The sequence below is a fragment of the Ascidiella aspersa genome, chromosome 7, assembly GCF_963924565.1.
Source record: "Ascidiella aspersa chromosome 7, kaAscAspe10.2, whole genome shotgun sequence".
Lineage (NCBI taxonomy): Eukaryota > Metazoa > Chordata > Ascidiacea > Phlebobranchia > Ascidiidae > Ascidiella > Ascidiella aspersa.
This window is the reverse complement of record NC_139453.1, coordinates 29,283,686-29,307,621: the sequence shown is the minus strand read 5'-3', so window position 1 is coordinate 29,307,621 and position 23,936 is coordinate 29,283,686. Positions and strand designations below refer to the sequence as shown.

At 36.6% G+C, this 23,936-nt stretch overlaps 4 protein-coding genes across 4 annotated transcripts in view; 2 read left to right on the top strand and 2 right to left on the bottom strand.

The window, feature by feature from the left end:
* Positions 1–2,284: 2,284 nt before the first annotated feature.
* LOC146138843 (apoptosis-inducing factor 3-like) lies at positions 2,285–9,851 on the top strand. The gene is made up of 9 exons (XM_083393923.1): positions 2,285–2,406; positions 3,272–3,449; positions 4,229–4,328; positions 5,469–5,710; positions 6,432–6,651; positions 7,419–7,531; positions 7,996–8,197; positions 8,866–9,012; positions 9,460–9,851. The coding sequence occupies exons 1-9, from the start codon at positions 2,285–2,287 to the stop codon at positions 9,849–9,851; spliced, it is 1,716 nt and encodes a 571-aa protein (XP_083250049.1).
* Positions 9,852–13,844: 3,993 nt separating this feature from the next.
* Positions 13,845–14,687, bottom strand: LOC146138842 (uncharacterized). The gene has a single exon (XM_083394705.1). The coding sequence runs from the start codon at positions 14,685–14,687 to the stop codon at positions 13,845–13,847; it is 843 nt and encodes a 280-aa protein (XP_083250831.1).
* A 934-nt stretch (positions 14,688–15,621) lies between these two features.
* Positions 15,622–23,936, top strand: part of LOC146138840 (histone-lysine N-methyltransferase 2C-like) — a 79,858-nt gene continuing 71,543 nt past the window's right edge. The window contains exons 1-4 of the mRNA XM_083394704.1: positions 15,622–15,627; positions 17,322–17,386; positions 22,748–22,912; positions 23,579–23,803. Coding sequence (XP_083250830.1) covers positions 15,622–15,627; positions 17,322–17,386; positions 22,748–22,912; positions 23,579–23,803 — 461 coding nt within the window. The remainder of the gene's footprint in view (positions 15,628–17,321; positions 17,387–22,747; positions 22,913–23,578; positions 23,804–23,936) is intronic.
* Positions 18,688–20,119, bottom strand: LOC146138841 (BLOC-1-related complex subunit 8-like). The gene is made up of 2 exons (XM_083394144.1): positions 19,891–20,119; positions 18,688–19,404 (listed from the first exon to the last, which is right to left on the bottom strand). The coding sequence occupies exons 1-2, from the start codon at positions 20,086–20,088 to the stop codon at positions 19,252–19,254; spliced, it is 351 nt and encodes a 116-aa protein (XP_083250270.1). The 5' UTR covers positions 20,089–20,119; the 3' UTR covers positions 18,688–19,251.

Here is a 23,936-nt window from a genome sequence, read left to right as displayed (position 1 = left end):
TTCGCAACCTTTTTGGCTTGCGGCACCCTACAGAAATTATAAATAGTTCGCGACACCCTTGCTTGTAAATACGCTAAGTGGTTAACTGTAACGTTACAATAGACGAGACTGAAACAGAACCTTAACTGTGCAACAAGGTTGAAAAAAACCTTTTTAATTATTTGGCACTTTTATCGTTTAAAAATTGTATCAAGAAGGTTACCAATAGAGCAAAAATTGGAATTCTAAAGAACTTGAAATGTCTCTCAGCACCCTTGAGCGTTAAAAATGGCACGCTAGACTCCTAGAGTGTCGCGGCACCACGGTTGAGAACTACTGATATAGTCCATAGACAACGGTACTCGGGCATTTGGTGCCTTAAGTTAGAAGCCAAAGCGGTGTCCAGCACCTGAATATTTTATACCGCAATCAAGTAGCGGAGCTGACAGAAAATATTTGACTTGCCTGTTAGATTGTATCTCGTAGTGCCTTTAGGAATAAGAGAAAAATCTTAAGCAGTGGGAATTTGTTATAAAGTGCTTAATCGTTTGTACATATACCTAATACTTGTTTAATTCAGAAGTGAAGTACAGGCCTACACAGCAGTGTTTTGAAACGCGGGCCCTTAAAAAAACAGGTCATACTAAGGCTAAGCAAACACGTTACGAAGGTAAAATTCGCGCTTATAATTTTGTAGTTAAGTGCTTTTTTGTAAGTTGTTGAAATATTGCGATTAGGATAAAAGCGAATAATCATTTATGATAAAATTTATCAGGTCAAATTATTTTAGGATAAATGATAATTTTTGGGTTACTTTTTGGTGGAAACGAAATGATAGGTCTACAGTACACTTACAGTTACAAAGTCACTCTAAAACGGACAGATGTCAAAATTTGACGCCATGAAGTACATTTTGGCTGTTTAAATTAACAATAAATGCGCGTAAAAATTGTAACTTTCCAGTGTAAATCTTGCAAGCTAGGTTTTGTATTACGATTGCTAATCGTTTTTTCCGTTATGTAGGCCTACTTATGTTTCAGTAATTCTGCTAATTGTCGCCCGAGCTCAACTAATGCAGCAGTAACACTGTCACACCATGCCATTTCCTGTTGCATTACGTTAGGTTACGTTTTGTTGGGGATAAGCAAAGCTGGCTTTGGTAGCATGTTAGCCTTCTGAGGATAAGGGACTTTTGTCCACTGGCTGCATATAGTACCGGTAATTTGTGTTTTCTGGGAAAAATTAGGTTTCAATTAAACACTAGTGTTAGAAAGCAAAATACCCTGTTAGCTGTTACATTATTAAAAAAAACTACCAATAGCGCACACATTTAAGACGCAGTCAATAGAAATGTCACATTCTATTTCTTACCACGTTTCACAACTTTAGTTTTTACATAAAAAAACGTTTGTCAGCTAACTCTGCAGTGACATATAGGCTAGCTAGACGAAAACATTCTGCCAGTAATTTTGAATTCCATATATATCTTAATTCATAAAAGCAAGAGAAAGGTCGAAAAAAACGTAAACTGGGAAGCAGCACATAAAACCGACGATCAAACTTTAGTATAACAAGTCGAAATGCAAAAAAGGTGTGAATCGCGTTAAACAAAGTTGAAGTAAAACCAGCAGGCGACTACTTTTTGAATGGGTTGAACAAACCGGCGTAACCACTGTAGTATTTAGCGTGACTTCCAGTGTCAACATGATGTCTTGTCTTTAACTCTAGAAATAGTTCGCTTTTCGAATTATTCCTTTTTACCTGGAACAACGTTTAAATTTAGGCGAGAAGGCATCTCAAAACAGAAGCACGTTTTTATACCGAGCCACTTTTCTGCCTTGTCACTCCGCTAGTAATCTGTGGTTTTCGCTTAATGCGCCGAGTCATTAGTCGTGACGTTTAGTGGCAATTGGAATTTATTGGCTGTGTAGAATCGCGCCTACTAGGCTATCAGTTCCAATAACATGTACGGTAAGCTAAGTAAGTTATCTTTAAGTGAAGATGATACTATAGTACGTATCGAAAAGTCTTTATCAAGATGATGTTGATAAACTTGACCTTTTTGACTTGTGATTAATTATTATCAAGCGTTATTGTGTTTTTTATGAGAATCTTAACTGCAGATGTTAGGATGAGGTGTGTATAGAAAAGCGTAGGCTAAACACTTGTTGATTTTGCCAAAATTTTAACTTTAAACTGAATGTTTCTTGTAGTTTTGGTAGCAATAACTCAGCGTTGTTGATTAAAGAAGTCACCTGCTGAAAGTTAATTGACTGTTTTTTAAGTTGTACATTGTTCAGTCACAATGGCTGACGATTCCGATTATGTGGAGGCTTCGGTCTGCAAAGTGTCCGATTTACAAGATCAAAATCAAGCCGAACAGATGAAAGAAGTCGAACTGGGCGAGGGAAAGTGCTTAATAGTCAGGTATATACACTTGCTAGTCGCGTGGCTTCATTGTTTATGCGTTTTTACCGCCAATTCAGTGAAATCAAAACAATGCTGTCACCACTTCCGTTAGATTGCTTTGCTGACAGGGCGTGGAGTTTACACACGCAATAACGGCTAAGGGTTTTGCTCAATGCCATTTTCTGGCTGACTAAGACAAACTGACATTGCCTCAGGCATTTAAATGCACTTGTCGCATAATTTCCGATTTTAAACCGGTGTATTTTGCGGTTAGCTTGTTTGTATTTTATGATGTACTGTTTTACAAATCAGCAAATTAAACAAAATCCACACTATCAAATAGTTATTTCGGCTGTACTAAAATTGCCGTGACAAAAGGAAACCTTTAACGAGAAGTTTTAAATACTTAGAGCTAGAATTCAATGACAAACCGAATGTGTAAAATATGAAGATTTTATAAATCAGCAAATTAAACAAAATCCACACTATTAAACAGTTATTTCGGCCGTAGTTAAATTGCCGTTGCAAAGGGAACATGACATGAACTTTTTATTCTTAAACGAGCAGTTTTAAATGCTTATAGCAAGAATTCAATGCCAAACTGAATGTGTAAAATATGAAGATATCTTCTTGCCATTACACGTAAATGACGACAATGACTTAAAAAGCTAGAATTCACTATTTTTTTAGACTCTTGCTTTATATGACTAAAAATGATTTTTTGAAACTTCGCGAATGGCATCCTTTGTTTGATTGAAATCTTTATAATTCATTGAAACCGATCACACCAAAATTCCAGCCCAACTTAACCGGCATATACAAACGCAAAACAAATGGTGTTTTTACAAACACACAACAAATTAGACAGATATCTTCTGTGCAGGCACAAAGACGGCGAGATCACAGCGATGGGCCACAAGTGTACACATTACGGAGCCCCGCTTATCAAAGGGGTGCTGATGAACGGACGGGTTCGCTGTCCGTGGCACGGCGCTTGCTTCAACGCAAAAACTGGAGACATAGAGGACTTTCCGGGGCTGGACAGTTTGCACAGCTTTCAGGTTGGTGACCTGACTGCTTGGTATATAGCTAGGGCTGCCACGCTGTCCTTATTTCTAAGATTTATTCTTATTATAAAGGCAAGGGTGGAAGTAGAATATTTTTTGACCTAAACGCACCAAAATTTAAATGATGACGTCATGAAGTGACGTCTTATACAAAGTATCCTTAGGAATCCTGTGTTTATCGTTCTATGACGTTCACAAATATATAACTGAAATTTTAGTTAAACACATTTAAAAAGTTGCCTGGTAAGAAAGGGACATGTCTTGGTGAAAAAAACATTTATTTTTACCGTCGAAGAGTACAGGCAATAATTATGCTAAAAGAAAATGACGTTCTAAAAATAGTAACTTTTTCAAAATTATTGATTGCTGCAATAAGAATATTAAAGCCCATACACATTACACACCTTACTACAACCTATGCTCCAAATTTTTTTTTCCCATTATGCTCTAAAATTTGTGGCTGCATTTTTTTATATTTCAATAGGAGGTTGATTTGTAAGAGTTCTAAACTACCTCATACTCAAGAACAAATATTATGTTTTCTGTATTTATGAAGAGGTAGGTATGTGTTTTTATAGTTTCTTAACGTTCACTGCGAACACGTGGTGATGTAAATTTTCGTGCACTACATTACGTCACCGTTCATGAGATTTGTCGCCCAAGAAGACAGTGTAAATGTCGGGAAAACGGCTATTCCCACCGTTCAAAAAAAGAAAAAACGTGACGATACTTTTGGCCAGACCGATTATTGACGTCACTTGTTTTTTGGCCAGGTTTCCGTCCAAAACGACGACGTTGTGGTGCGAGCAAAACGGAGCAAGCTGGTCAACAACAAAAACAACGTCCTGGACGATAATCGGGTCGCTGTGACGGGTGAGTGATTTTGTAAGGTGCTTGACACACACATGGGGTAGGAAGGGGCTATTTGGGGTCATTGTCCAATGATAGTTGTGCTTTTTTGGCCCACTGCCATTCGTACGGCAATATAAATTATTGAAATCATTTACATAATATTTTAGTGTTTTTCGTCAAAAAAAGGTTATTTTTGATTTTCCAAAAAGAACCACAGAAAACTGCAGAATTGATAATAAAAAACAGCTCCTCTAGTAATTATAATAGTTCTCCAACGTTTTCACCTTATTTAATTGGTTGCCGAAACGTTGGATAACAATTCCAATTACCAGAGGAGCTGTTTTTTAATAAGAATATGCCTGGTAGTAACAGTCAATAGACGCAGTATTCTGTGTTTTAAATAAAGTTGCTTTCGATCTATTCTCTATTTTACATCAGTGTTTGTTTTTTTTGGTTTTTACAACACGGATAAAAGATTGACAATTGGCAGGGTTGGAACATGCATTGATCATCCTTTAATCAACAAAAATAACAACAGTATTAACAAATTTGAGAAATTTTGTAATGAATCATCTAAAACTGTTCTCATTTTTTACAAACAAAACCTTCTTCTAAACATACTTACACAGTATTTAAAAACACGTCATGTAATTTATTATATCAAGCGCTTCGCTTTACGTTGCCTTCGTTCACAGAAAAGCTGAAAGCCTAATTTAAATGCAGCTTTGTGTACGGCTAAATGTGGAACCGTTACGGCCGCCTGTATTGAACTATTATGCTTACTCATCGTTACGCGTTTTGTATATAAACACATACAGGCTTACGCGCAATTTTAATTTCACTTAAACAGTTCGTTTGAGCTAACCCCTTATACAACTAAAAACTTGTCTAACGCACGAATTCTTACACTTCTTTCCGAGTGTGCGGAAACTATACTATTCTAACTTATAATATACCGGGATAGTAGCAACTATTAGGCTACTATAGCTTTAGGCCTTGGAAAAATTTGGCACTCAATTTTTTTACAATATCAGTACACTACAGTTTTTTTATTTTGCAGTAAATAAGTTCAATTTTTTATGTATGTTATTTTATTACTTTTTGTAGCTTGGTTTTTATTGGTCAAAAGTCGAGATTTAAAAACAATAAACACAATTCCAGAATGCGGTGACCATTGTGGGCGCGTGGTGATCATCGGGGGAGGTCCCTCCTCCCTAACCTGCGCAGAAACCCTGCGCAAAGAGGGCTTCCTGGGTCGCATCGTGTTGCTAAGCAAGGACAAGCATCCGCCTTACGACAGACCAAAGCTGAGCAAAGCGCTGGACATCGAACCTTCCAAATCGTACCTGAGAGCCGACCTCGAGTATTACAAATCGATCGGAGTCGAGCTCTACAATAATGTGGTAAGTTTGTCTTCTTGAGAGCGTATGTATAAAACGTTTGTATATAGACAGGATAATTTATCATTAGTGAACTACAAACTAGTGTTGTAAACAAGTCATTTTGAACTGACTAAGTCTCAGTCACGTCATTTAAAAAATAACTTAAGTCTAAGTCAACATTAGGGCGTATCTTTATAGAATCCAAAACCACGGCGACAGGTTTTAGCCAGTCGATCACTGCCCCGCTGACGCGGTTAAGTCCAAGTCAAGTTATATGCAAAATAATTCAAGTCAAAGTCAAGTCTTTTTATATAAATTACAAATCAAGTCATAATTAAAGCAAGTCGATTCCAAGTCAAGTCCTTGTAATAAAAATTACACGTTAAGCTATTAAAATTGGGTAAACTCGTTCGTTTATGACCAATATCCTAAAAAATACTAAAAAGGCAATAGAGGGCAAGTTTGCTTTATGAGCAATTATTACGCCAAAAACCCATAACCTAATCATAAATCCTTACTGAAAACACTTAATTTTAAGTCATTTACCAAAAAGTGTTAAGCCAAGTCAAATCATTTAAAAACAGTTACTTAAGTGCACTTAAGTCAAATCATTAACTGAAGTCATTACAGCACTGCTACAAACGCAAACTTAGGAAGCGCACAGAAATAAAGCTTGTACAAAATCAATTTCAAGCCAGTCGCTGTAGAACTATGTACTTATGCCCCTTTGTTTTATTTGCAGGAGGTCGTTGGCCTGAATATCGTCACCAAAAGCGTGAAAGTCTCTCGACCGATTCCCGAATGTACTTCCAACGGCAACATGACTGTGTCGTACGACAAGCTCGTGATCGCCACTGGTGGCGAACCTCGTACACTCGCACCCGCCGCTGGGTGGAATCTTGAGAACGTGTTCGTGCTGAGGTCGCCCGACGATGCCAACGCAATAGCAGCCGCCAGTAAGGGTACGTTATGAAAAGGTTGAAATTTAAATAGGTGTTGAAATACTGGGTTTGAACAAATGTGCTTTATTATCTTAAGATTACATTTGCGATTAAAACTAAAAAAACAATAAGTGTAACGCTACTTGTGGTTGAGATGTCCGATACTTGGCGCTTTATTCCGATACCGATACCCGATATTTTTGGACGAAAAGTATCGCGATCCTGTCCGATGTTAATGACGTCATTACTATGCTTAAACAAGCGAAATAAATCAAATTTAAACATTTAAAGGCAATTTCTTCTATGTTATTAGTCTAAAATTTGCTTTAGCTTTTAAGAAGTTTAGTTATAATTCCAGTCGTTATACTACATTTTTTAATAATTTTATACTAAACTTTTCATTACAATGGCAAACAATGGATGAAATTCCGATTTAAAATTGATATTGGCTCGATACCGATAGCACCCCTTTGAATTTTTTCCCGATTTTATTAGACATCACTAATTGTGAGTCTTACCAACACCTGCATACTTATTTCAAATTTAGTAATAATCTAGTTTAACATATTCTTACTGCGCGTAGTTCTAATTCATTAAAACCAGGAAAAACATTTTTATAGATATTTCGCCTAGGCTGATATCGTCAGTTCCTTTAAGTAAAGTAACTGTGTCAGAGAAACAGTGATCGACCACAGCAACGCTGTCAATGGTTTTAGATTCCATAAACATACGCCCTTTTATATGGTAATACTACAGTATGTAATGGAATAATTTATTTATCCTAACAGACAAGCGGGTTGTGGTGGTGGGGTCTTCGTTCATCGGAATGGAAGTGGCTTCGTTTCTTGCTGACAAGAAAATTCCAGCTTCAGTGTCAGTTGTTTGTGGGAAACGATCCAGGGTAAGTAGATTATGTAAACGCGAAATTTATTGTTCCTATAAGTAGTTGGTGAAGTTTTTTTCAAAATACTAGTAACAAGTATCAGCAGAATGCTCTAGCTAAGCTAGTAATTCATGCCAGACACTGTAAAAAGATGTTTAAAAATGTTAATGTTGTGTTAAAAGCAAAATGATCTAGCAAGGCTAGTAATTCAGGTCAGACACTATTGGACTATCTTAAAATACATATATATATTTTGCCAGAAAAGTCATCGTCAGTATATCGTGTTTAAGATCTTTTAATAGTGTCTTAAGTTTATCGTTTTGTTAAGTTTTGCATGTAAACATTTTGCTTGCAATGTGTTTTAAAACTTTTTTTCTACTCTAAAGATGAAATTTCCTTGGTAAACTAAATAAATCTGGAAACTTTCGTTCTAAATGCCCTCAGCAATCTAAAACCCTTAAAACTTCAACTCTCTATTTTAGGTTCCTTTCGAAGGATCTCTTGGCTACGAAGTTGGCGAAATGATCATGAAAATGCACCAAGAAAAAGGATCGATCTCCTTTTATCCGCAAGTGGGCGTGCTCGAGCTTATGGCAGGCACCGGGGAGGGCGCCTCTAGTGTCGAGAAAGTTAAGCTGACTGACGGAAGTTTGGTGGACGCAGATGTCGTGGTTGTCGGGATCGGTAAGTTCCAAAGGTAGCGGGTTCGAACCACGGCATGGCTTAAACAGCGTCCAAGATGATCTGATCTGGCGGTAGTCTTTACTGATCACCAGTGCTGCAAACAAGTCATTTTGATATGACTTAAGTCCTATTTAATCCATTTGAAAATTAATATGTCCAAGACAAGTGTTTCGCTCAAATAACAAGTCAACTTCAAATCGGTTGCCCAAGTCAAGTCCCAGTCAAGTTATTTTGAGAGCGAGTCAATTTCAAGTCATGGTATTGACATAAAAAATAAAACGTTTAACTAAAATTTGTAAACTTGTCCGATTATGAGCAATACCGCAACTCAAAATAACGCAGTATACAGCTATGTGCAAAAATGATGATAAATAATCAAAATTCATTATAAAATATTTAATGATAACACTTATTTTAAACTAAAATTGTTTGACACAATGACTCAAGTCTGTTTGGTCACAAAATTTAAGTCAAATGATTTTGGCCAAAAGAGTTTCAAAGTCATTTTAAAACAGTGGCTTAAGTCAAGTCATTACATTTACTTTCTTTTAGTTTAGAAAACCAAAAAAAAAGCAAATAGATGTTTGATTAATTCGTATTGACCAATGTCTCTTAACGCATGGGTCTTTGATATCCTTACCACGAAACACAACGATCTCATTTGTCAGGAGTGAACCCGGCCACCAAGTTCCTCTCCGACTCTGAGTTGCGGCTCTCCGAGCGAGGATTCGTCCCGGTTGATGGTCGCATGGCAACCAGGGCTCCTCACATCTATGCCGTCGGGGATATCGCTCTTTTCCCTCTCGCCATGAAAGGTGCACAAAGGCTTAGAGCAGATTGTTAAAATTTGTCATGACGTGTGAATGAATACAATCCACCCAAATTTAATTCAACAGATTTTAAATGTATCAAAATTGATATTAAATACAATTCTAGTTAAAACTCTAGTGAAATTCTTTTTTTCTTTTTTTCTTTTTTTCTTTTTTTAAGAATTCAGTATTTCTAATTCTAGTCTAATTTAAGAAAACTCGAAATACTCAAATTTTAATTCTAATTTCATTTGACAAAAAATTAAATGCTTTAGTTTTAATTCTCATCTAATTTTAAAAAGCTAAAATAAATCAAGTTCAGGTGTAATCCACGTGATACTTATACCAACTAGACAGAGTCGTTATCAATATTCAGAACCTCATCTCTTCATAGTTCAAGTGTGATTGACTGAAAGCTTATTTGCTCTAAACTTTTTCGCTCTTGATTCCCAGGAGGCGCGCTTTCCAACATCCAGCATTGGCAGATGGCACACGCGCACGGCCGAATAGCGGCGCTGGACATCGCAGACGCCTTCCGTCGGGCGGGGAGCGGCGATTTGGCGGCGTTTGACGCCCCAAAGTCCCGCCGATCGGTCGATTCGGTTCCCTTCTTCTGGACCCAGCAGTACGGAAGCAGCATTCGTTACGCGGGCCACGGCAGCGGTTATGACCAAGTGTCGATATGCGGCGAACTTGCCGAACGAAAGTTCGTCGCTTATTACTTGAACCAGGGCCTTGTGGTCGCTGTGGCCACCATGAACGCCGACCCGGTGGCCGCCCGAATGGCCGAGCGACTGGCAAGCGGTGACGTCATGACCCAGGCCGAAATCCCGCCCTGCCTTTAACCAGGAGCTCCCCTAAATTGAAAAAAAAAATTCGATTTATAGAAAAAATTTTTTTTCGATTTTTAAAGTGATTATACTATATGGCTTGATGAACTATTTACGAAGTTGAGCTTGCTTAAGTGATTACTGCAAACGGATTTACTCAAACAAGCTGTTCCTCTGTAATGTGCAAAAGAGAAAAACCTAATTTGCTAAAAAAAAACCTAATAAGGGATAATTTTCTAAACTAATTACTAAGATATTAAGCTTTCAATGAAACATGCCTACACATATATGTGGGTTTACAACTGTGATCTAGCCCTTTCGAAGCTGCTTTTTAATGTTAAGCTTTCTCATAGTAATTACTGAACAGTTCACCTTATTTGAGCAAATAACTTCAAGATGATTTACTCAAACAAGCTTGCATCGGTCTAGTCTAGACTTTAGAGAATTTTACTTTGTTTCAAATGCACTTTACACAAAGCGAAGAAAAGTGTTGTATTTTTACGTTTCGTTTATCTTTGCCAATATTTGGCTTCACCGACAAGTTTGAGAATACATTTTAAATTGCACTTAAAACATGTAGTTAAAGAAAAAATACCAGAAAAGAACAAATCCATGGACAAATAAATACGACTGCTCTTTTGGATGCTGAACAAAGAGTTAATAAACAGCAATTGGTTTATTTAAGGTACATAAGTATTACTGGGCCCAGAGCCTAAGAGTTTTTCTTCACACTTGAAACGTTCATCGCTGAGCCCAAATATTACTGAAGAAATAAATAGATTAAGAATATTAGGCGTTGGCTCACAGTTTTCTTTATTTTAGGCCTTATTTTAGAGATTAGGGATTTTTTTGCACCTTTTATATGCTAAATATTTGTTAAACACTTTTCACAATTACGCGAACTATATAGTGACAAGCATTGTGGTTTTATTTTGCCTTAATATAAAATAATTGCTTCAGTCTGCCTGCCCATTATGATCTGTTTTTTTATGTTTTTATTGGGGTCTCTTCGTTTTAGCATTTTAATCGGAATACTGCAACCTGTCATCTAATATTACTAAACTAAACATACTCGCTCTTCCTGCCAATTGAAGCATTAAAAGCGTGTGACAAAAAAGCATTTGTTAGTAGCAACAGGACTAAGTCTCTGTACAATATGTAGATATATGATAAAAAAAGTTTGTAGGCTTTACTTTCGAAAAAACATACATAGAGGCCTACTTTTAAATTATAAAAACGATTTTTTTTTCGAAAGAGTCCGTGAAAAAAGTGTCTTCTTTATATTGACTTATTTGGGTGTTACTGTACACCAGGGGTCGGCAACCTTTTTCGCACTGCGGACCGGTTTAAAACTAAAATTTTGTCGCGGACCGGCCTTTAAAAACAACAAATGTTCAGGAAAGAAAATTTATTACAACTTTCAAAATGCGAACTTTATGCTTGTTTTGTCGCAAAATGAGGCTTCCATCTAGGAATTATTGAACTTACTGAAACCCGCGGGCGGCATTCGGCCAGCCAAACAATTTAATTTAACCCAGCCGGCTCATTTCAATAAAACGTTAAGGCCTTTAGATTTTTTCTTAAATTATCCTTGTATACCAGTATTATCAATACCTGAAAGGCATAGGATAGACATACGTACAAGGCTTGCCAGAATGGCTTTTTTGACAACAAAAATTATTTTTTTAACGTGGTTGATGTTAGAAAAATCATTTGGCTTTTTTGTCATTTTTATAGAGTCTAAAACTATAGAGGCTAAAACTAATTAATATACATACGTTTTTTTCGAAACCTTTCCTGCCTAATCAAAATAATAAATTATGTCATTATGGGATGTTTTTAAACATTGTTTACTTATTTGTACATTCACATAATTCAGCATAGTTCGCAAACACGTCTCGCAAGTAAGGCATGCATCTGTTGACTGTTGAGTTTAATCCAACAGTAGCGTGACACTATATAGCACAAGAGCGACTGCGATGGAGATTAGCAGTGTCGAATGTCGGCTAGATTTGCCAGAACGGCCACGAAAGGAAATGAGTATCTAGGTGAAATATTTAACACTTTTCCAGGCGAACACGTTATAATTACAAGCACAAACAGACATGCGTCGTTTCTTTACATCATTTCCTTCCTCCCTGGAAATCGAAAAAGGTCTCGAGCAGTTCGTTGGGCCGCGCTTCTTTCAAATCTTCCCAGGATCCGATCACGAGTCGACCAGCAAACGCAGAATGCTTGACATTTGTGCAATATCGATCCAGCACGTATTGGAAATCGTGGTGTTCAATAGAGCGAAAAATGTTCATGAATTCCTTGTCTTGGCGGCAAACGGACAATTCCAGGGGTAGCTGATCGTACGACACGATGCAAGTCTGAAATGGTACTTAAAAGGCACAATAAACAACAATGCAAAACACTTTTGAATAGCCTATAATGCAGAAAATTATCGTCTTAAAACGCAGTTCGAATTTCAAATCGCAAAACTGAAGTTAGTTGCTTAGAGTCTTTTGCTCTAGAATACCAATTAAAAGGGGGTAAGGTGCTAATCTCAAAAACGCGAAAACAAATTACATCGCCTAGTCCACATTAGATGGGTTCCCTAAAGCAGACATAATAACCTTGGCGCAAAAGGTTATTCTAGAAAGTTACTCTCTGCATGCTAGTAACTTCATGTGGGCTATATGACGGTTATCTCACACCGTCTGAAAGGTAAATGAGGCATCAAAGGCCTTAGCAATCATGGGTTTGCAATACCCAGAGCATTTTCGCTTGCAGTCACAAATGAGATCAATCTCGCGTTATGTTGGGAATTGGCAACAAGGTTTGGCCTTCTGCTCTGTTTTCCTTCTTATAAATCATAACGGTTAAGTGACGCAGGAATTTCAGACAAAGTGATCAGGTTATTTTGGGTGAGATATAAAACATCAATCACCATAACACGTGACCAGAGACAGTAGCCGCAGTGGCTTTGACACTTTAGAAGTAACCACTTCTGTAAGTGCTGGTTGAGATAGAATCTATCCGTTTATTGGTTTCGAGATTAGATATTACAAGTGTCCAACCTCGATCGTAACACTTTCACCTTTGAAAACTTTACCAAAAAGGCCGTAATTTTGCAACAATAACTATAACAGTCTTGCGTAACTAACAATTTAAAGCATCAAACGATTTTTCTCTGCATTACATCTAATCAAACATCAAATTGACAAGCAATAACGCTGGCATAAACTTGGTTTCAACAAATCATAACTGGGCGTAACTTAAAAATACTTACAAACGAGAAAACTACGCTAGCAAACCAAAATAATTCATACTTTCTATGCAACCTGACAGTATGCATAAACTTTAATTCAGAAGGATTTATTTTTGCGTGTTGTTATCACGTCGGGGTCACCAATGTATATTTCAACAGAAGAGACATGACCATCGTGCTATCTGACTCCACTAAATCGAAACTAAAACAAACTGCCATTGTAATTTAAGGAGCATACTGTCAGGTCGCTTATAGATTTATTGTACATTCACATAATTCAGCATAGTTCGCAAACACGTCTCGCAAGTAAGGCATGCATCTGTTGACTGTTGAGTTTAATCCAACAGTAGCGTGACACTATATAGCACAAGAGCGACTGCGATGGAGATTAGCAGTGTCGAATGTAGGCTAGATTTGCCAGAACGGCCACGAAAGGAAATGAGTATCTAGGTGAAATATTTAACACTTTACCAGGCGAACACGTTATAATTACAAGCACAAACAGACATGCGTCGTTTCTTTACACATTTAATTATTTTTTACTTTTTACCAGGTTTTTACGTACAGTTCGTGTTTAAACAAAATTTTAATCTGACAACCCTGCTACGGACCGGTGTTTGCCGACCACTGCTGTACACTTCAGCTCCAAACTAAAATATGCTGTTCGGTTCGGACGACAGGTTTAAGACTTTGGCTGTACAAGTTATTTAAATGTTCAAAAATTCATTCGGTTCCAGTTTTGAACAGCCCTTTTTTCATTCAAGACGGGTTGCTGTCAGGAGGCTTACAATGTATTCCAGATTTAACTTTACATCACAGTCTGCTGTATCATCCGCGATGTTCCAGTCTTTCCTGATCTCTGATCGAAACTCTTCCACAAGATCAATCGACTTCAAGAGCTCCTCAGTTATGATGGCGTGGTTTTCTTTCAATTCATTCACTTTTGCTTCCATGTCGTTTTGCGTACTGTCAAATGAGGACAGGATACCTACGACGTGCTGGAAATTACAGTCGTTGTGCTTGTTAATTATCTCAGTTCGTTCTTTTTCCTCGGAAGGAATTGCCTGGAAAATGTCACGATATCCGCCACTGACTTGAATGTAAGCCGCCTTGTTAAAAATCCCACGTAAAAGGTATTTTTCCAGTGGAACTGTGAGGTTGGACCTCGGTATTTTAACACTGGTAGGCCTAAACGTTAAGTGGTGGGAGGTGAACATAGCCAGGCAACCGTTTTTCTTTAGAGCCCGTTTAACTTCAACAAAAAACGCCGGCAAGTCGAACCAATGTGCGGCTGTAGCACTGATTACCAAGTCCACACTCTTGTCAGCTACATCAATTTTCTCAGCAGCCCCAACACAGTAGGTTACATGTTCCATCTGGTTTGCTTTATTAGCTTCGGCAATCTGATTAGCGCTTATATCAATGCCAACAACATTGCGAAAGTATGGAGCGAATAGTTTGGTTGCTTGTCCACTTCCGCAGCCGACGTCGACCATCAAGTCGAATTTATCTTGGCTTGTGTTGTTTTTCTGTTTTAGGTATCTCATCACGGTTTCCTTAACTTCATCGTTGTATCCCAATCGATGCTTTGCATACATTCGTGTGATTTTTTTCGACTCGTAGTAACGCAGCATATTCAGGTGAAGTTCAGAAAATAAAATAATGTATGTCACACGGAGACTTCGAACTGAATGCTGAAAAATGCCGAAGTGTTGCCAACACCACTTTGCGTAATTGTCAAACGTTTGGCTTGTGCACAATACAAAAAGCTCAAAAGTGATACTTTGACTTCTAGCCAAACTAAGTGAAATGTCAGGATAACAAAACGTGCCGACAGACTGTGTGTTTTGGCTGTTTTGAGGGTCAGGTTCTAGGCTTTAACACGTTTCTGCATGTTGATGTTATTTGATTGTCGCATGACTTTGGCAACCCGTCAAGATATTTGAATGCAACCGGCTGTCAAGTCGTTACGCAGTTCGAGCGTGCTTATTGAACGACCACACGATATCTGTTAATGTTGTGCCAAGAATGTTGGACCCTCTGCTTAACGGCCTGTCGGAATGCCTGAACGCTACATGCGGCGTCTATTATAATTGTATTAAATGAAGTCCGAACATATATGAATGCGAAAGCGTAAAACGATATGCGGCCAGCGACACAAAGAGGGCTTGAACATTTAGTGGCAATTTCAAATCGGTCTCCCAGCCTGCCCAAACCTGATTGCCAACTGAAACACAATCTTTGCCAAAAGTCTGGGTGATGAGAAAAAGGTATCGATGCAAAGCGTGGAAAGATAAGAAATAAAACAGGTGAGACGTTAGGTGCCGCAAGAGTGAAGATTGGTGAGGAAGCAAGTGAAAACAAACGCAATGGTGAAAACAACTTATACAAAAACGAATAAAATATTGAAAAGACTGACTTTATGTTTGGTTTAAAGCTTCCTTACCACAGAAAGTGTGTGAGCTGTTTTTCTTTTAATGTGCAAGAGAAGCATAATTTTGCTCAGGAGTTTTAAAAATCTGAAGGGTAATCATGCAGGTGGCACTATTACCCGCCTACTTACCCTATTTGGAATTAAACAAATACGGTCATTCACATAGCTTTTTAAAGTGATTATACTATATGGCTTGATGAACTATTTACGAAATTGAGCTTGCTTAAGTGATTTCTGCAAACGGATTTCCTTAAACAAGCTGTTCCTCTGTAATGTGCAAAAGAGAAAAACTTAATTTGCTCAAAGGCATAATTTTCTAAACTAATTACTGAGATATTAAGCTTTCAATGAAACATGCACACACATATGTGTGTTTACAACTGTGATCTAGCCATTCCGAAGCTGCTTTTTAATGTTAAGCTTTCTTATAGTAATTACGGAACAGTTCACCTTATTTAAGCAAATAACTTCAAGATGATTTACTCAAACAAGCTTGCCTCGGTCTAGTCTAGACTCTAGAGAATTTTACTTTGTTTCAAATGCACTTTACACGAAGCGAAGATAAGTGTTTCCTTTCACGTTTCGTTTATCTTTGCCAATATTTGGCTTTATCATACGCCACCAAGTTTGATAATACGCTTCAAATTGTAACCAAAGCATGTAGTTAAAGAAAAAAATTACAGTAAATAAACGAATCCTTGTGCAACTGAAGACGACTGCTTTTTTAGATGCTTAATACGGACCTAAAAAACGAATAGCAATTGGTTTATTTATGGTACATAGTGGATCACTGGAACTAGAGTCTAAGGGTTTCTCTTCACCATTAAAATGCTCTTTTTCGGGCTCAAATATTATCTAATAAAGAAAATATTTTGAGGAATATTAAGCATTTTCCCGCACGTTTCTTTTGTAGAAGTTTTGTTTCTGAGATTAGGGATAAATTGTTTTTCGCGTACACTGTAAGAGATAAAAGTCGACGGCTCACCTACAAAATATATGGGTGCGTTTCATTTTAATGCGGCGAATGCATCAAAAAAATAACTTTCTTATATTCCGCACAGTCTTTCCTAAGTCCCGAAATGTGTACTCCCTTCGGTAGAGGATCAGAGGACTATGATAAAAATGCTTTTAATAACATTTTTGGCTTTTGATTGCGTTTTCAATGGCAAAACGAAACCTGACAACTCTGCATTGTACATTTTTGCCTAACTTCAATTTTGAAACAGCAGCTGAACCTAATTTATACGTACAGCAGTAAGTATCATTTTACACGTTTCGAATAACTCTTCATTTATTTTAAACATCAAAAAAAAAGATGTAAAATATTGCTTATTCAAGATGACAAGCCATTAGAAGATGCAATTTAGCATTTATTGTTATTTTGGCATCACAGTCTGCTAGGTCTTGAGGTATATTCCAGTCATTCCTCACATCAGTTCGAAACTGTTGCACAAGATCCACCGACTTCAGGAGCTCGTCAGTTACAACAACATTTTTCTCTTTAAACTCCTTCATCTTAGCTTCCATGTGGTTTTGGGTGCTGTCACAAGAATACAGCAATCCCAAAACTTGTTCCAGATTCCGTTCGTAGTGATTCTCGACTGTGTCAATGCGTTCTTTATCTCTTGAAGGTATTTCGTCAAACATCTTTCGATAGCCGTCCAAGATATGACAATAAGCTCCCTCATCACAAACCCCCTTGAGTAAGAAATCCGCAAGTGATTTGGTTTTGTCCGAATTTGTAATACCGATATCATAGCTGTCAAGTTGAGCTGGTGTTATTACTATGTTGTGAAAGCAAAACAAAGCTACGCAACCGTTCGTCTTTAAAACTCGCTTTAGTTCCTTGAAAAGCAGAGGCAAGTCGAACCAATGGGCGGCCGAAGCACTAATAACCAAATCTACACTCTTGTCAGGGATATCAATTTTCTCAGCAGCCCCAACACAGTAGGTTACATGATCCAACTGGTTGGCTTTATTAGCTTCAAATATCTGATTAGCGCTGATATCAATGCCAACAACCTTGCGAAAGTATGGAGCGAATAGTTTGGTTGCTTGTCCACTTCCGCAACCGACGTCGACCATCAAGTCGAATTTATCCTTGCTCGTGTTGTTTTTCTTCTTTAAGTATCTCATAATTGTCTCAATGGCTTCATTGCTATATCCGACACGGTAGGTCGCATAAGTTCGAGCCATTTCTTTCGACTCATAGTAACGAAACATTCTACGACAAATTTGAACTTAAAATTCTGATAACAACAAAAAGCCACAGTTTTTCATCAGCTTGATATAAACCTGAGTATAGTTTGAGCAAACTGCTAAATCTGACTAATACGTCATAAGAATATCGAAGCGCATACAGAAGTAGGTATCATTTTGAACGTTTCGAATAACTCTTTATCCAGTTTCAACATCGTCACAGCATCGTCTTTTTTGTGCTTATCAATAAAGGTTAGAGCAGATGTTAAAAATGAATGAAGAGTTATTCAAAACGTTCAAATGGATACCTATACTTCTGTATGGACTTTGATGTTCTTATTGCGTCTAAATAATACCATATCGTGAACAATACAAAAAAACGTGGCAGCTGGTTCGTAGACAGCACGACTTTACAGATTCGAACGAGTTTTTGGCAGTAATTTATCTGCCTGCAGACTTTTTCTCGTTATTTAACTGTCACGATTTGCTAAACGTGCCCGGAATATCTGTGTTTGTAGTTTGATGTTCACTTGTCATCATTAGTTACATTTTCCAGAAAAACAACGATCAATCCAAATAACAACATTGTAAATATACTTAGAAACACAATACACTGAATTTGTTTCAACCTAAAAAAAGCTTTAAAAAGTACAGATCGTATATATTCCCATACATACGATGACGTTTTTAGATCCATCCTATAAGCTTCTTAAAGTTTTGTCACTTTCTTAACTTGTAAGACACATTGTTCCTTTGAATATCTGCCAACCATAACCTAGACAGCCAGAGTTGACGGGTAAAACCGGTTCCTTTTGTCAAGAAAAGTCCATGTACACAGCCGACTTATAAATCTTTTTAATTGCTAATCAAAAAATAAAAACTTCACGAATAAACAAACTTATAATACAAAGAATACAAATGTCACTGGTCAATAATTTCTTACCACAGTTAAAGGGCTGCCATACAATTTTATGAAAAATTAAGCCATTTAAACACATTTTATAGAAAATTTTTAGGTTTATGAAGACCTAAAATTTGATGGCAAGACGTTTAACGAATTTAAATTTGAAAATAAAACAGTGTAAATGACAATTGAAAATATCTTTTTAACAGTTTTTTAAAACAGCTATATCTGAACAAATAACTCGAGCTGAACTTAAAACAAATTCACAGACTATTCAAATACCTCTGGAAAAATATAAGGTTTTTGAAAGACCTTTCAATACACACAACAATTTAAAGAAATTTAAAAACTTTTAAAGATTTAAAGATTTTGTGGCAACCCGAGTTAGTTTAATTAACGAAAGTTTTAAAATTTAGTTTGACTAGTGGTGTTAAAATGCAAGAAAGCAATGGTGCAGCAACATCAACAAACAATTTCTGGAAAGCAAAGAAAATTTAGCACACTAAAGAGATGTGGTTTAAAAGCCACTATTGCACACTAATGTCGTAATATTTGAATGGGTATGGGAAGTAATAAACTCCTTAAAATAAGTAAATGTAAAGTAATTTTAATAAACAATATGTTGTCAGCTCTTGGTTATCTGTTTGTGATCCATGTTGATCAATGCAGCTGAGGTGACGGCTCGATTCAGAATTTCTTCAATGCTGGAAAAAGTCTCTTTTGTTTTCTCAATGCTCTTTAACACTGCTCTGGCTTCTATTACATCATAGGCAAGTGACTGGCAAAAAAGAAGGGGACCAGTTTGACAACGACCTCATTTATTTACATTAAAAATATAACAAAAAACAATTAAAAAAGTAACAACTAATCCTATTTTTAAATAGGGATTTGAGAATAATGACAAATCAGGAAAAAACCCAACACTCTCACATAGCACCTTCTACCGATAAGAAATACAAAATCATAGCAAACAAGCAAAGATTATTTAACACTTGTTCTTGATGTAATTTCACTTTGTTAAAATAAATGATCATTGAACAATAAGATACTCTGTGTGCATGTGCAGTACTAAGTTTTGCGGTAAGCAATCAGGTTTTTTTCCCACAATAGGTTGGAAATTTAAGCGTTTTTTTTTCCAAGTTTAAATGTGCAATATACTAAGCTTTTTTTTTAAGAGCCCCAAAAATGATAGCCTGGTGTTAAAAATGGCAAGCACGTGTCCAGGCATTCTCGTACAAAAATATATTATACCATTCCCTCTCACCTTAATTTGTTCGTTGTCCCTCGCAATCGTCCTTTGGCATTCGACACATTTGGGCAGCGCTTTATGAATGTGCTGTTGAATTCGGTAGAGACCCATCGTAGGTTCGTTTGCGATCAAGTGAATGGTCTTGTTGATGCCGCTGCAGCATCGCTTGGTTTTGTCATCTAGTTCACGATCTCGCGACGATTGCTTTGCCATAGCATGCCTTGTTTTTGCAAAAAACACTCAATAAATTGTATAAATTTAAGTAAACACCATTAGAGAAAATACACCGCCAATATGGACGAACCCTAAATCAAATGACGTTCTCTTATTTATACGACAAATAAAAAATAGGCATTGCTATTAAGCATATTAAAAGAGTAAACAGTTTTTATTTCACAAAACTATTTATTTTTTTATTTTAAAGTATATATTAATTTAAAATTAAACGACAATTTGGTGTATCTTTTAAAGAAATAAACTAAAATTGTCGTAGATTTAGCGCTTGGTATTACGATTTATTTAGGGTTGCAACAATAGTTGCCAGGTTTTTTAATCCGATTGACAATGCTTCGGTTTTGTAATGTTGCGTTGTTTTTATTCACAACAACGTTATTTCATTGCGTTATGTGTTAACTGTTCTATGCAGCATTTGCACCCTAGCAATAACACAAATAAATTAATGTTCAAATACATTTTACTATTATTTACCTCTAATTCTAATTATTTGTTAAATCTGTTTTTCAAAAATGTGCAGCTCTTTTGATTTTATAATGCAGAAATTGGTTTTCTAGTAAAGAAATAAGGATGCATTATTTAATTTCAAATTGGTATTATAATTTAATCAGTGTAATTAATTGCACAAAATTATAAATTAATGTTTTTGATGTATTTCAGTTAAATTGGCAACGAAAATGCTTTTTTGCAACAAATTTGATCATCTGTTTTCGTTACTGAGTTGATAAACTTCTTGAAAGGTAAGATTATCATTTAACCCAACTCAAAAAAATTGTTAGGTGTGGCCCATTACTAGTCTGCATTCTGTGGCAGGTGCATTTGATATTTTTTATATAATTTAGTTTGCACACAGAAATTAGTACATTGAGCACTTAAATTTTGAAACCAGTTGAAATGTTATAGAATTCTGTACTTCAGCTGTGCAAAAAAACGGTATATTGCGCATTTTAAAGCTGTACCACTGTGAAAAGTACGGCAAGTGCACCTGCGAGTTTTTTTAAAAGTGTGAAATGCCGTAAATGCAGACTGGGCCCAATATGTTACTATCCCTTTTGGCCAGTCTGAATTCTGTGGAAAATGCACTTCCTTAAATATTTTTAAAAGTAATTTGAGTGCCCACCTGTATATTATATTATCTAAATTGTGCAACACAATTGTGTGTTAAAATTCCGAACCTCAAACGTGTGCTTAATCCTGATTGCCCACTAATTTTAGGCTGCACATCCAATATATCAGCAAAAATTGCAATGGAATACAGACTTGGATTTTAAGCCTGTCTGGATAGTATATTGGATCTTGACAATATGTTGCATGTGCATGGCCGAAAAAAATTTGAGAGGTTGGTTGCCCCAAAATGTTTAAAGTATACCTCGCTAGTACAGTGGTCGGCATACTGTAGACTGCATCCAAATGTGGGCATTTTAGTGATTTTTAGTGGCTACAAGCTATTTTACTTCTACAATATTTGATTTCTTTTCATGTGCCTCATGTGACATGCAAGTACAACATCTTGTTTTATGACATAACTTTGTGTGTCATTTCTAAAATATTTTTTACATAGTGGGCCTTCAGTGGGAAAAAAATTAATTTTTTTTTATTTTGGTCGCAACAAAAAAGTTTGCTGACCACTTCTCTAGTGTAACGTATTGAATCGGTATGTAGTTTTGGTGTGTAGAAAAAAACTTGCATGTGCGCTCAAAAAACTACCCAAGCAGTTGCACACTAAGCCGAAGTTGTAGTCAAACTTTGTTTATTTGTGCAAACCTAAGCAACATGAAAACGTTAAGCCGTGCTTACAGTTTTCAGTTGTAATTCACTAACAGATGGGCAAGTTTTAAAAGTACTGTTATTACTGCCGTTTAATCTTAGCAGTAACTTCTTTTTCATTACAGCTGCTCTATTTTAGACTGCTTAAATATCTCTCTTGCAACATGCAAAGTTTTTAAACTAGTCTTTCAAAAGTGGCTTTTGGTCTAAATCTTTTGCAAAGTTGTCAAAAGCACCAAAAAAGTATTTATTTTTTACTTTGTAAAGTTACTTATTCTGCAAATGATGCTGATTCAGTGCGAGTAAGGAGTTTGTTTTCAATATTATGTTTTCCATTGTTGCAGAATGTCTCTTCAAGAGGACAACTTGCAAGACCCGACCCAACCTGAGAGTGCAATAAACCCAATTGAACCTGCTGCAGCACAAACTAAAGGAATAAAAAGAAAAAAGTGAAAAACAAACCGAACTCTAAACAATTTTTGCTTAATTTAGAGGTTCTCTAAATTGAGGTCCCTTGAGGCTCCATGGACTAGTTTAAGGGGTCTGTGAAGACCCAGTTAATCTATTTTAAAAATCTATTTTATCAAAAAGGATTATATACATTTTGAAAATGTATAGAGTTTACTAAACTTTATACTGCCTTATTTTTAAATGTATTTTGGACTTTTTTTAGTAGTTTTTTTGTTTATTAGGCCGCAATAGTGGTTTGCTTAGGTCTACTTGTTTTATCATGTTAATTTATGATGTCATGATGATCCTGGACGTTCAAAGGCAATTTTGAACTTACATATCTTAAATATCCAATCCATAGTAAACTTTACAAACTATTTTTTTATCAAATGGAATTTCTTATACTTAGACCGAGGCATAGAAGTCGCAACCGTATTCGTGACGATGTCGAAACGGCTTCAAACGACCCGGATTACAGTCCATTTGAGGAATCTTTGGATGAAACAAGCCTCTCAACTTGTTCCACTCCTGTTCCGGACAAACTTTCGTCCAACGATTCCACCCCAGCTCCACTTATTTATCCAAGGTTCGTCCATAGGTTTTAAAGCTGGGACAATAATAATATATTTCAATCTGAAAGGTGGTGTTGGAATGCTAGTTATTAGAGATTGGTTTTTACTGCTACTGATATATTGGTAATACAAAATTTGAACTGATATTTAACTGTGGAATTATAATACATTTAGCATTTCTTGACTGATTTAACAAAAACTATTGTTTACTGTGTTCAGCATCACGCAAAATTAAAACATAGAACAAAAGTTGGATGTAACCCGAATTCTAGCTTGAATTAATCTAAGTTTTATTATATCTCAGAAATAAAAAAGCGGTTATCGGATCAGTTATTGTTTAGCAAAAACATAAAATAATGATTATAGAAAATTGATATCGTACGATAGCTGTAGTTGTCCAATTTGAATCTTTTCAATTTTAATCTGGAAATGAGGTGACACTGTATAACAACAAATGTAAGCTTTTCTTTTGTCCCATGGAAGCACGGTTGCGCGCAGGATTGTCAACATTATATTACTTCTGTTTAGTTTAATATTAAAGGTTTGACACTTTTGTATATCCAGGGTCTAAACGAAAAAAAGCAATAGATCCACTATAACAAAATAACAAAAAATTGATAATATTCAAGGTTTTTCTTAGCACACGCTTATTTTCATTTATTTGACCTTTATATTTTTAGCTCTGGCTTGGTTTGTGGATTGTGCTACTATGGAGAAAAGAGCTTACTGGGTCAGGGTGATTTGACCCGGTACGACCCCACCCCTGGCTTCAATGTGTTCCGACGCCCGACCCTCAAGTCCCGGGGGAGTCGTGAATCCTTCTCCGGTCTTTCACCTGCTTCCGATTCCGGGGACAGGGCCGGGAAATCCCCTTCGCGGAGCCGAAGCAGGGAAACCAGGCACAGGTTAGAGCGGGGTTCACAAAACTGAATGTGTTAAATGCAGCTTGTCTCCACAGCTTACCATCAACCACAATTAAGATTTTCAAGTTTGAATGTAGTACTGCAAATGCCTAAATGGCTCGAGCAATTTTTTATT